Here is a 13691-nt window from a genome sequence, read left to right as displayed (position 1 = left end):
TGTAAAGTGGATTAATCACATTCGCCTGACAAATGATCCAGGATGGGAGGATGCCTGGCTCCAACGGTAGAATTTAATGATCTGCAAGGTCCCAAAGTCCAGAGAAACTAATGAACTAGCTTGCTTATTATTAGTCTTCATATGCCATGGCTCTTGTCCTATTATGGAGGATGTTTTAAATAATTCTTACCTCACTACTTTTTGAGATGAAATTCAAGAGAACTTCAGCTAACCCTTCCCCTAAAGTCCAACGGTTGACTTTGAAGCGAAAACGAAATATGACAAGCACATGTATCTGCCTCCTGAATTAAAGCCACAGACCAAAGCCGCCGCAGCTCCCGGAATGGGCCATACCTTCCGCAGGCCTTTAGCCCGGTCTTGACAGGGTCTGCGTTGACACCTCTGTGCACGAGGCTGCATCTGCCTGGGGTCAATGCGGACCCGCTGTTCGATGCTCATCTGTCCAGGAAACTATTCCACGCACTTTTGAAATGAGCGTGGACTTGACTTCTTATTACAGAAAGACAAGGTAGTATGGGTGGTTAAACTGAAGTTGAATCAGGAAATTTGGTCAGCCATCTTTCACCTTTCTCTTTTTCCCATTGCTCTGTACTGTCTTGGTGTTCAGACACTTTTGTCGGCGGAGAATTGGCGGGCTGCGGGGTTGTGGGTGGAGCGCAGAGTCCCTGCTCTGAGTTTCTTCGTCCCTCCAGTAGGACTGAGCACAGTCCTTATCAGGTGCCGTCATCGTCACCCTGTGCTATGTTTTTGTTTTCCAGATTATTCAGGACAGAATATTCAAGCACATATCACGTAACAGTTTAATATGGAACAAACATCCTGGAGGATTGTTCGTACTACCGCAGTATTCATCTTACCTGGGAGATTTTCCTTACTACTATGCTAATTTAGGTAAGCGTGTCCTTTCCCGGGCACCCACTGCCCTCGTGCAGCCTCCAGATGCCCGGGATCGAAGCCCCTTGGTTTTCTGTTCTGGACCGGGGTCTCTCTGACAGCCCGCATTGCAGATTGCTGCCCGAGCCCCGTCATAAAAGGCATATCAAGGTCAAGAATTGTAAATCCTGAAGAACATTGTGAAGTAAAAAAAAAAAATTAAATGCCTTTCTTATCTGAACAGTTATGCTTTACATTTAGCAGAGTCAATTCTTTTTGAGAAAGTGGCTCCCCATCTTGAACATGGCAATGGGTTAGCTATAATTTTAAGTCTCACATATAAAATGGAGCTAGAAAATCTCACTCTAATATTTTTTTCACAGTCCCACCCTCTCTATCTCATACCAAAGAAAAACTAATAAAGGGGAAGCAGAAAGACTTAAGAATATACCACGAGGGAGATACGTATCACTCATTCAACATTTATTATGCTTCTCTTGTATGCTACGTTAATGCAGTGCTAGGTGATAGAGGTAAAAAGTCAAATGAGACACAGCATCTGCTGTCGGGCAGATTTTAGTTTAATACTAATGGGGCAAATGGAAATGGGTGGAGGGACAAAGCTGTCCAACATGCTGCCGTTACTGCCGTAGATATTTTTGTACTTGGGGCCACAGTTGCTCTGGTGTAACATCGTGGACATTTCCCACCATTCCATTCCAAATTTGAGAGCCTGGGATAGGAAAGCACCTTTCAAGTTGATGGGGCAAAAAGATTCCTAGATTTTCCTACCCAATGCTGATATTCCCTCGTAACTCCCTCACTGTTTTTGGAGTTGTATATATTTAGCTGATAAGAAGTAACCTAAAAGTCTGTGGCCTGAGGTAGCAACCAGTGACAAAGAACCCTTTAATCCAATCCAACTGTGTCTTGGCGACCATATCAGAATCAGGGACTGGTCTACCGTGGGTAGCAATAAAATTTCTGTATATTTCTTAAGGAGCATGAATATCTCCATTTGGAGTTAGCACATTAGAAGTGTATAAATGATGCTCCTTAATCTTTTAGAAAAAAATCAAAAAGCAGTGACTCTCCTTCACTGTTAAAAAGCAAACCCCTCTGTCACCTTTATTCTTCTTAGTTGACAAAATCTTGAATGTATATCTTGATAGTGGGAAAGTTAGCTTCTTTCTGACATGGAATTAAAGTGCTAATCGTATGATATAATTTGCTCTACAAACATTCATATAATCCTTTAATATACATAATCTGATTCTTACCTTTATCCCATCAGTATCAAATCTTAAGACTTAAATGTCCCTGCACTCTTTTGTTCGTGTGCAAGCTACTAAAATGAGAAATCAGGGCGTCTAAACCAGTGATGTTTTAAAACTTTGTTTAGCCCTGGCTGATTGTGGTTCAGTGGATTGAATGTGGGCTGTGAAGCAAAGGGTCACAGGTTCAATTCCCAGTCAGTGCACGTGCCTGGGCTGCAGGCCAGGTCCCCAGTAGGGGGCTCATGAGAGGCAACTACACATTGATGTTTCTTTCCCTCTCTTTCTCCCTCCCTTCCCCTCTCTCTAACAATACATAAATAAAATCTTAAAAAAAAACCCCACAAAACTTTAAAAAACTGATTTCCAATTTCACAGTGAGGTCTTACGGGAATACTTATGTGGGGAGAGGCCATCTCACTTTCTCTTTGGTGACAGCTTTGTGCAGGTATGCTACCTTTCTATCTCAGGCTTCCGAGCACACAGTTGGCTGAGGTCTGGGTCGCATACTTTCCTGTCACCTCTGTCACTGCTGCATAAACAAGATTCTTGTGAGTGTAGAGGCTTCCACTCCAAAATGATGCCAATGGTGATGGTGGTGATGCCAGCAGCTACCAAAGACTGACCACTTCTATTTGCTACGTCCTGCTCTAAGCACTTTGTGTGCATTAGCTCATTTCATTGAATTCTCATAAAAGCCCCATATGGTTGCTACTGTTATTGTCAACCCCGTTTCACAGCTATGGAAGCATGGAGGGTTAAGTAATTTTTCCAAGATTCCACCACTAGTAAGTGATAAAAGAAAAGTGGCACCCAAACCTTAGTCAGGCTCTGGATGCTGTTCTTTTAACTTTCACCACTTGCTAGTTGTTATTAACTACATAATTAGTTATGTAGTTAAGACACATGCAGACACCCTTGGAGAGAGCACTTTACTTAAACCCACATTGAGATGTAAGTGACCAGGGTAGACCCTTTATGAGTTGAGAGTGGGGGGGGGGGGTGTATAATTAGACTTTGGGTGCCTACAAAGCAGAAGGAAGATCAAAGATGCATCCCCAGGGGAGGAAAGGGGTATCAAAGGAAAAACCTGGAAATGGACATTGAGCTGTAAATTTCCCAGGACTGTAGACTCAGGCAGCAGTTAACCAGCAGCTTTTCACCTTGTTTTTGTTCTGTCAGGGCCTAGGAGGCGAAGGAAAAATATGCTAGGAGGGAACATTAGCTCCGGGGTGAGGCAGCGGAGCAAGGACCAGTAATTTCCTCAGTCTTGTTTTTAGCGCTTCATTAGGCTCCTCTCCCCTTTCTGTTGCAGGTTTAAAGCCCCCCTCCAAGTTCACTGCAGTCATCCATGCAGTGACGCCCCTCGTCTCTCAGTCCCAGCCAGTGTTGAAACTTCTCATGGCCGCAGCCAAATCCCAGTATTGTGCCCAGGTGAGTGGGGGTTAACCTGCCTGTTCTTGCTTAGTGGACTAGAGACGCCCACCCCTTACCTGCTGCTACACATGTTGCTCCCTGGGACTCATTAAACATCGTGTCTCGTGTCCTGTTCCTCCCGTTTCATTTGTCATGCCTTGTTATGCCCTTTTCATCAATGTAGAGGTGCTTGGAAGTGACATCTGGTACTGGGAATGGGTGGGTGGCGAAGAGATCTTTGCACTGGGGTCAGATTAAAAAATATATATATACAACAACATATTTTTTAAAGAATATATAAGCACGTTATTTTGTTTTTAAATGTCAGAGTGATAAAGTAATATCAGAAGTGCTACTGGGCCCTAGCTGGCGTGGCTTAGTGGATTGAGTGCCACCCTACAAACTAAAATGTCATGTCACAGGTTCGACTCTCAGTCAGGGCACATGCCTGGGTTGCGGGTCAGGTCCCCAGTTGGGGGTGTGCAAGAGGCAACCAGTCGATGTGTATCTTGCACATTGATGTTTCTCTTCCTCTTTTTTTCATCCCCTTTCCCTCTCTCTAAAAGTAAATAAATAAAAACTTTAAAAAAAAAGAAGTGCCACTGGGAGGACCCAGAAAATTAAGTTTTAACAGAAGAGACAGACTTGTTGCTGTTGGGAGACATCAGCTTTTCCGCCACAGTGGTCATGACCAATGACATTGGGGACAGAAGATTAAATCGGTACTGACAATATTTTGCAAATCAGTCTCTCTCCCATACGCCGTTATTAACAGTGGTTTTTCTGATTTGCAAATTAGCTTATAGAAGAAGGTTTACAAACGAGAAAAAAATTACATAAATAATTTTCAAGTGTACATGTTTGAACGAAACACATTGATCAGAAGTAATAAAGTCACATAAAACTAGCATCCATTCTGGAGAACAGAAAACATGAGCTCGTGGTAATTCTACCTTGAGTGGCTTTATTTCTCCCACAGGGCCTGGTGTAGCGCAGGTTCACAGCATGTGTTCCAAATCCACTGTGATTTGGTCAGTGTTGCTACCTCACTCACCTCTCATAAGATACCAGAACTCAGAAAATCAATTTAAAAACAGATTCATTAAAAACAATAAAACATCAAGAGCTGCTTATTCAAATCAAAAAAAGAAAGAAAAACACTTTATTAAGATCCAGCAACCCTGAAATTACTTATTTTCCAACCCCCTTTCTCCAGCCACCTTGATGTAAATTTTTTTTAGGTTAATCTTTTTGTCCTCTCTCTCTCATTGTTGAAATGATCAGGTTTAGAAGGTTGTGTGGGAGTGGACTGGCTTTAAAATCAGTTTTGGCCCTGGCTGATGTGGGTCCGTGGATTGAGCGCCAGCCTGTGAACTGAAAGGTTGCTGGTTCGATTCCCAGTCAAGGCATCATGGCTGGGTTGTGGGCCAGGTCCCCAGTTCAGAGCGTGTGAGAGGCAGCTGATTGATGTTTCTCTTGCACATCTACATTTCTCTCCCTCTCTTTCTCCCTCCCAACCCCACTCTCTGAAAAATAAATAAAATCTTAAAAAAAAAATAAACTCAGTGTTGATGTCTGCTGTTCTGCCTTGCTTGGATGTCTACCTTCTCTCTCTGTCCCTGTTCCTCTATGAGAAGAAACGTTGGGTTGGAGGCCTTTATAAATACATCCTTACCGAGCCATTTCATGATTCCCTCTTCCTTTCAGATCATAGTTCTGTGGAATTGTGACAAACCCCTACCAGCCAAACACCGCTGGCCTGCCACTGCCGTGCCTGTGTTTGTCATCGAAGGAGAGAGCAAGGTAGGACCGGCGGGGGACCTAAAGGTGGAGTCGCCGCAGCATCTGCGTTTCTCCGCGGGCTCCTGTGGATATGGGCCCTGCGTGTCCTGCCCCTTCTCCTGGCCCTGCACTACTTTTCCCGAAACTAGACCTGTCTCTGAATGTCCTCAGCTTTTCCTGTCAGAGGCTTTCGAATTAGTGAATCCTGGGTCCCTAATACTAGCTCTTTAAGAGATTTGTGAGTCTATACACACGTTGTTTTTTTTTAACCTTCTTCATCTACAAAATGGAAATAATAACACATACCTCATAGGCTTGCTATTAGGGTTGAATGAGTTTGGAGCCTGGCAATAGTAATCCATCTGTGAGTGAAGAGGATGAAGGTGAGGCAGCTGATGATTGCGTGGACACACAGGGTTGGCTTCGCTGATGAACCTGAGTTAGTTGTGTCTTTGTAGTGGTTATTCCTCACTTTTACCTGAAAAACGACGTTTTTACCTTCATTTGTTTTAGTGTCGCCATCAGAGCCTGTCATGAGTGCTGCCTCATGGGCCCCTTGCTTCCATTCTCTGGTTCATTTTTCCCAGGACTGCATGATCATCTTCATCATCTCATGGGCCTTAAGGAGTCTCTTTGCTGGTGCCCTAAATTAACACTGGAGGCCGTGTGTGTTCTGGCCTCAGCCGGCCTTCTCCATCCTCTCTCTCATTGCCTTTCCCGTAGACCCTGTCCTCCAAGCGCATGTGGTCACTCACAGTTACCCGAGTCGTCCCGTGTCCTGTCCTGCCTCTATTTTTCCCCCTTTGCTGTCTTGACCGCCCCCAGTTCTTCATGTCTGTTGTCAAACTTCCCACCGTCTTATAAGCCCCTGTACACATGCTACGTTCTCTTTGAAATTTCTTCCACTATTGGAAGCTGGAGTTGAGTTCTTCTTTCTCTAGCTTCTGCTCATTGCTCTCTTTCAGATCTTACCATTGTGAAGAAGTTAGTCACTACTAAATGAAACTGAGATAGGCGAAGCATTGTCATCTAAGAGACTTCCTTTCTCAATCCCCAAGAGGTCATGTCGTGAGAGATTGTCTCACACTAAGTAAGACCTCTTTGAGCCGGAATGCCAAAATATTAATATATGGGATTGACCTATTTGAAACCATCATTGGACTCACTAAAAGTGACACTATCATATGGTTCACCATAATACAATGAAAATTGTAACCATCACATGGACAAGGTGATTGGAGCATCGCCTATTCATTTCCAGCGTATGAGGGCCTACTGTGCGCTGATTGCAAAATCTTGGGACACAGTGGGGAATGTGACAGATACAGTCATGGCGTTCTCGGGGCTGGACTCCAGCAACATGGCGGCCAGAGAGCTGCCTGGGAAGCATTTAATGAGAATGGTGGGAATTAGAATAACTCCATGCCTCCTGACATCAGCCTCACCTGCCCTCATGCATCCATGTCACCATAGGTGTGGCTTCACAAAAGGGACCAGCACACAGAAGTCTCCTGCCTGCTACTTCCTGTATCTGTCTCCCCGATTCCAGTGCCTGAGCCCCTGGACAGTGCTCAGGTGGAAGCTGTTAACCTTGAACTTTGGGATTCTTTGTATTTATGCTTTCATGAGTGACTAGAACTTCTTCTGGTAGATAAGTCTTCCTTTGACTACATCAGGATATTAAAAAATGATCCAACTTGACTGACTTACTGGGAGACATTCTGACTTCTATGGTTCGTATTGCATTTGTATGCACAGACTTATTGATTGGTTTTATATTTCTCCTCTTAGCGGGGAGTCTGGTTTCTTATACGATGATGATAATAACAGTAGTACCTATCTCGTGGGCTTTACAGATGTGTCTGTTAAGATACCTCCCATTCTTCCAGCTAGATGTACATCTGGGCTTCTGGCCATTTGTTGAGTGCTAGCCGCCCCCCCTCGGCCAGCACTTCCAGTGCATCATAATAGTGCCTTTCCCCTCACTCTCACTGCCCTGGAGCTGCACCTCCTGGCAAAGCACTTGCATGTGAGTTTTACTGCAGCCTCTGTGTTCCAGGGAACCAAGGCTTGAGCCTATTTTGAGGATTCAGTGAGGTACTGCACTACAGGTGCTTAGCCTTGTACTTCTTACACACCAACGGTTCATTCAGTAAATGTTGACTCTTCTGGGAGGCATCATAATGCTATGGTTTATCTCACGGGCTCTAGTGTCCGACTTTTGTGTGACCTTAGGTGAGTTATTTAACACTCTGTGCCTCAATCCTGCTTTAGTAGATGGAAACAGCCTTCATACCTAATAGGGCAGCTAAAAGGATCAAATGATACGATACCGTATATGTAGATGGACTTAGAAGTGTGGACGAGCACCCACATGGGAAGTGCTCAGTTGTGCATTGTGTAAGTACTCATGGGCATACCTTCTCCATTAGACAGTAAGCTGCTTGAGTCTTGGCCATTTCTTAGCCATGCTCGTTAATTCTAGAAGGGTTTGGGTCGGCGCCCGGTAGCTAACTCTTTCGTAAAAGACTTCCCTCAGATTGCCTCTGTGAGTATGTGGGTTCCGTTCATGCTAATCCATTCAACTTGCGGAACGGAGCCGGGGCAGGTACAGGAGAGCCTCTGCTTTCTACACTAGAATTTCGAAGTGGTCGGCTTAGGGGCTTCTATCCTCTGTTGAGGAAGCAGGTTCAGAAAAAGGAAATGGGACTTTTTCAAACCAGTGGTTGGGCCCGTGATGGAGAGGAGAAGCCGTGTGCCCTTCTCATTCCCCAGTGCCATCTCCGTGTCTAGCTTGAGTTTAAAATTGTTGTGTCTGCTGCTTGGGCTGTGACTCCCTATTTTGAATTTATTGGCCTTGTCTTTGCAGTGCCCCCCAGTGCACTTAACAAGGGGAAGGGCAGGGCGTCGCTGGGCGGGCAGCTCCCAGTGTCTGTGTTAGTCAGCAGGCATGGGAACAGGATCAGGAGCACTGCTTCCGGCTGAGGTTTCTGAGCACGGTGTGTGGGGGGCTGCCGATCACTTTGCATTTGATTATTTGATTGGATTTTGAAAGCCTGAGAAAGAAGAAGAACTTGACCCCGTAGACAGACCTGTGGGAGCAGACCCTGAAGCTGTGATGCTGAAGGAGCGTCCCCGGAGCTCCCAGAGATGGGCTCGAGTGGACCCTTCCTGTCCTCCCAAGTCACAGGCCCCCCAGCAGCTTGACAGGCAGGCATGCCCAGTGGGAGACGAGGCCTGGGGGAGAGCTGGTTCTTGGCGTAAAGACAGCCTACGCCTCTTTGGAGTGGGAGGGCGGATCCTCACATGTGTGGAGAAGACAGTGTCAGCAGCCAGGTTAGGTATCTGCCTTTTCCCTCTGTGTCCAGTGTCCAGTTGCTTCCCTCCATGGCTTCTGTGCCTCGAGAGTTGAGCGTCTGAGTGGCTTTCCTCTTGGGTTTCCAAGTGTGAATTCAGGGAGGATGTCGTGACTGTTGCGATAACTTCCTGAGGAAGGTGGTGAATGTGAGGTTGCCACGTGTGCCCCAGAGTCGCCTGTGAGGTCCTTTTCAGACCCAAGATGGGTGGCACGTGGTGGCTGAGGACCTTGATCTAGAGAATCACACCATCCGGGATGAAAGTGCTGGTGGGCCCATCCGGGCGCAAGTCACGTCACGTTTCTGTGCCTTCATTTCCTCACCTGTTAAGTGGGGTTGTTATGAGGAGGAAAAGAGGTGACATAAAGACCTCGAAACATTTCCTGGCACATTGTTAATGTTTCAGACTTGTTGGTCATTCTTATGGTGTAATCATTCTTATGATTTTTTTCTATGGTGTGTTCAACACAAAGATCGAAGGTGTGGCTGTCACAGAGTCATCTCTCCAGCGTCAGTTTTCTAAATGGTCCCCTTGCCCCAAAGCTCCCCCCTCCACACACAGCTCACCACGCTGGACCCAGGAGTTGCCCAGACTATCCACATACCGCCTTCACGATGCTCCGAAATCCACGCACCACAAATGCTATCGTTTATTTAATATTTTTACTCAGCTTTTCATTTCAGTGAAATTATTTTTAAATGACTACTGTGTTTTATTGCTATAGCTACTGATATGCATGTGTCTCTATATTTTTCTAATCTGTGCTAAAATAAGTCAATGGTAGGATTTTCAGGTGTTTGTGCGCACACCTCCAACAATGACCGGGCCCTGTCGCGGTGTGTGTCCCACACTTGGGACCAGTCGCTCCATCCGTCTGCTCTTCTCTGGCCTCGGGGTGTTGGTTCTCTCCCCTGTGCCTTTGCATCTGCCGAGCGCTCTGTCTGCGACGCCTCATTTCTGTCTATGCCCGGTGAATTCCTGCCCATCCAAGTCCTGCTTCAGTGGCCCTTGTTCTTGGGGGGCTGTGTCCGCTCTTCCAAGTGGCTGGTGCAGTATCCTCTGAGCTCCCAGTGCTTTTCACATCAGGCGAGGACCGGTCATCCCGATCTTGGTCTCTGCAGACTAGGAGCTCCTCCCGCACGCACGGGGAAGGTATCTTCTTCACCTCCTCGCCCTCCTTAACTAGCAACGTGTCTGTACCCGGTAGGTTCCCAAATGGTGAAACCCAGGAGTCAGCACTGATGAGAAAAGGAAGTCTTCTACGGTGAGGGGTGACTTCGTGCTAGAATGTTCTTTCTGAAGGTTGAGGTTCGGGAATTGGCTTGAAAACAAAACTCGAAATTTACTTCACTTCCCTCTCTCCTAATTGCTTCCCTTCTGCTTGCTTTGTGGTCACTCCCAGGTCATGAGCAGCCGTTTTCTGCCCTATGACAACATCGTCACAGATGCAGTGCTCAGCCTGGATGAGGACACCGTACTTTCCACCACGGAGGTGAGCGCTCCCCCCTTCCCCCCTGAAGAGTGGGCGGCGGGCACCTCGGGCAGCCACACCACCCCAAACCCCAAGGTGCCAGTGCTGCTTTTTCCTGCGCCTTGGCCAAATCGGAAACATTTTTCAAAACTTCCTGCAGAGTTGCTTTTAATCAAGCCAGTGCCTGTGAGCACCTTGCCACCACCTGGCACCTGATGAGGGCACCTTCCCCTTTGTTTTCCCTGCTAATTGGCTCCTCATTTGCACGGCTGAACCTCACCTCTCCCCTCCTGCTTGCCCTCATTTTTTTTTTGTTCTTAAACAACACAGCTGCCGGCAGGTGCACAGAAGAACCAACGGGAGGCAGGAGGCGGGAGGGGGCACCTGTTTAGCATGATCTCAAATCCACACTGCCCGGAGCAAGCAGCCCCGTCCTTCCCCAGTTACCTGAATGCCAGTGTGGGTGGGTGTGGCCTCTGTTAGGGAACACTGTACTGGGCTCCAGAGGCAGCCTTCCTGTCTTGCTTTAACGTGCTCGTTCCCTTTCACCCACACAAGAGCAAACAGTTTCTCTTTAAGGCCGAGATGGAGATCCCTGCTATTTCAGACATTCAGGTATTTGTGCCAAAAATAAGATTGCACAGAGAATATGTGAGGAGGAGAAGGAGGCGAGAGAGCAGAGGAAAGATAGATATGGTAGAAAAGCAATTTTTACAACTCGAATGAGTATTGATCTCTGCAACCTTACTTTAAACCATGCGAGGGACCAAAGACAGTTATATAAAAATGTAGTGTATTCGAAAATGCATTATTAATGGTAGCCGCTAAAAAGTGTGGAGACTTGGCTACTTATACTTTCCCCTTCTCCCTTCCTTTTGTCCTTTTTATTCTTAATCATTTTTCTTTCAATTTACACGTGGGCACTTCCCAGCACGTACTTTCCTGAAGGCCAGTCTGGTCCGAATGGCCTGCTGCCCACGTAGGCAAGACTCAGTGTTATCCTGAGCTACCCGTCCCGGTGCCTCTTGAAACTCCATGTCGGCTTCCAGTGTCCGTCAGATGGAGCTGAACAAATGTGATATGCAAGGGCAACCTAGCTAACCCCAGGACAAAGCATGCTGGGCCTCCCCTTGGTGCAATGCTTTCTAGGTAGCCGAAGCTCTATAAATACTTGGCGAATGAATGATCGGAGAGACGCATGCTGAGGGCATTAGCGTGTGAACGAACACACAGCCAATAGCATCCTGCGTCAGTCGGCAGGAGGAAGGGGTCGGGGGAGAAAATGCACTTGTGATTCAAAGGGAAAGACCGCAATGGAAAACAGGGTATGGACACCCTGCTCGCGTTTGTCTGCTGCTTCCTGCAAGGGAGGCTGGCGTCCCAGGCGCACGTTCATTCAGCAAGTAGTTGTTGAGGGATTTCTTTGTTCAGGTCTGCAAGCCAGGGGCTTTGATTACACAGTTTCTGCCCATAGCCATCAGAGTCTTGGCAGCAAGCAATTCAAGCCACAAGGTGCAAATGGAGGGGTTTGGGGTTATTCAGAAAGGTGGGTGGGGTTAAAAGGGCGGCACAAGAGATGGTGAGGCACCTGGAGAGTAACAAGAACAGGAAACAGCTCCTACCCCAGGCTTGAAGGAGCCGGGAAGGCAATAGTGTTTCCAGAGCCCCCAAGAGAAGGAACTGGGGAGAAGAGGCTGCCCTACGAGGGAGCGATCATGGAGGGACGTGGCAACTGGCGGAAGTCTGGTGCCAAAGCTGGGGGCACCTCTCCCTCTGTCTCACCTCCATTTTTCTGCGGAAGGCTCCCCCTGACCTCACGCAATCAGCCCCCTGCCAGCGGGGAAGACCAGGCGGTGCCGTGCACAGGGTCCCAGCGTCTCAGGGTGCGGAGCATGGCAGAAAGGGCAGAGCGGGGATCTCAGAGCAGACACAGGAAGGCATCCCACGGCGTGGTGGAATGCACGGTCAGGATAACGACAGCAGCAGACCCCTAAGTCATTGTCCTATTTCCTGAGGTACTGATTCATCATCGTACATCTTCCCCTGGGCACCAGGCGATCAGGGTCACTCCAGGATTCGCTGTTCCCTGTCCCATGGTCAAATAACACTCCACTTCTGGGATGTGGCCGTGTGCTGGTGAAATTATTTTCAAAGAAAAGCAGCCCTAGCCACTCAGTGTGCACTGGGAGGAACATGTGTTGGATGTGAAGTAATTAGAACTCAACGTGGGTTGAAAATCATATGCAAATTTAAGAGGCTGGCAGTCTGGTTTACAGGTGCATGTTGATCAGTGGGGCGGTTGTGTTGCCTGAAATGGTCCAGGACAGAATTTCTCTCTTCTCTCCTTTTTAAGGTGAATAGATGCTGGTTCGTTTGATTTCTTCTCTAAGGATTCTTAGCTTGTTTAAATGTCTCTCTGTAGTATTCGGGAGAAATTTTTACACAGCCTCCTTGAAAGGGTATTAGATGTAGTTGGTTTATAGTTATTTACATGTATCTGGGCCGCAGCAAATTCTCCAAAGAAAACAGCTGTTGGTTTCGAAGAGAAAAGGCCACACGCTGACCTTTGCCTTCTTTGGTGTGCTAATGATCAGCAGCGTGAGAGCAGAACTCGCAGGAATCCCAGCTTTATCTGAATTTGCTTTGGAGTCCCTTTGAAATGACTTGAAACGGCTTTGAGATAGTGAGGAATGCACGTGACGAAAACACCCCATCGGGTTCTCTGGTAGTTTCCAGCGCACGTGTTTCCTTCTCAAAGAGTAATGGAAACCCCCAAACCCCCAAAGAGCACCGACAGCCACAGCCAGGCGGGTTTCTTTGACAACGGGCGGCACAATATACTGCCCCCCCCCCGCCCCGCCCCAGTGGCCTCCTGAGCTTTGAACACCGCTCACAGCATGCAAGTTATCACAACCCGCATGTTCTCGTGTAGGGGGATGGAGCTACGTGGTTGAGGCCCTCGTGAGATAGGACACCAACTAGATGTTCATAAAACATGGGATTGACAGCTGCTTAGAAAAATGGTGAGTTCTAAGCCCCCAAAATTCAGAGCTAGAAGGATCCTGCAGATCACACGGGCCGGCGTTTCTCAAAACGTGGTTGGCGCACATGAACTAGTTTTACATGGTTCCTGGCAAGCAAGTGTTTAATTTTGACAAGTATCAACTTCCTTTAGTGTTTGTTAGAAAATACTGGGGCCAGCAATCAAACCTAGGAGTTCACTGACATGTTTGCCTGGAATGAGGCCTGTGGGGGGTGGGGGGGAAGGAGTAGGCAGTTGAGAGAAAAATGTTAAGTCAGTCATTGAACGTGTGGCCTGGGAATGTGGCAAAGACGGGAAAAATGTTACACATATGATGAAGGCTTGGGAAATACTGAGCTAGGCTTCTTTGCTGTGTCTTTTCTTTGGGTTGAGGTAAATGACAACATGACACAAAGTTGACCATTTTAAAGTGTATAATTAGTGTCATGGAGTGCATTTACAGTGGTGTGTAGCC

At 47.1% G+C, this 13691-nt stretch overlaps 1 protein-coding gene across 1 annotated transcript in view; it reads left to right on the top strand.

Annotated features, from left to right (window-relative positions):
• Positions 1 to 13691, top strand: part of EXT1 (exostosin glycosyltransferase 1) — a 267805-nt gene that overhangs the window by 246446 nt on the left and 7668 nt on the right. The window contains exons 5-8 of the mRNA XM_045861387.1: positions 780 to 912; positions 3484 to 3602; positions 5292 to 5387; positions 10126 to 10215. Coding sequence (XP_045717343.1) covers positions 780 to 912; positions 3484 to 3602; positions 5292 to 5387; positions 10126 to 10215 — 438 coding nt within the window. The remainder of the gene's footprint in view (positions 1 to 779; positions 913 to 3483; positions 3603 to 5291; positions 5388 to 10125; positions 10216 to 13691) is intronic.

This window comes from Phyllostomus hastatus, unplaced genomic scaffold (genome assembly GCF_019186645.2).
Source record: "Phyllostomus hastatus isolate PE091 unplaced genomic scaffold, TTU_PhHast_1.1 phas_scaffold_21, whole genome shotgun sequence".
In the NCBI taxonomy this organism is placed as follows: domain Eukaryota; kingdom Metazoa; phylum Chordata; class Mammalia; order Chiroptera; family Phyllostomidae; genus Phyllostomus; species Phyllostomus hastatus.
The sequence above is the reverse complement of the archived record's forward strand: the minus strand, read 5'-3'. Positions and strand labels throughout refer to the sequence as shown.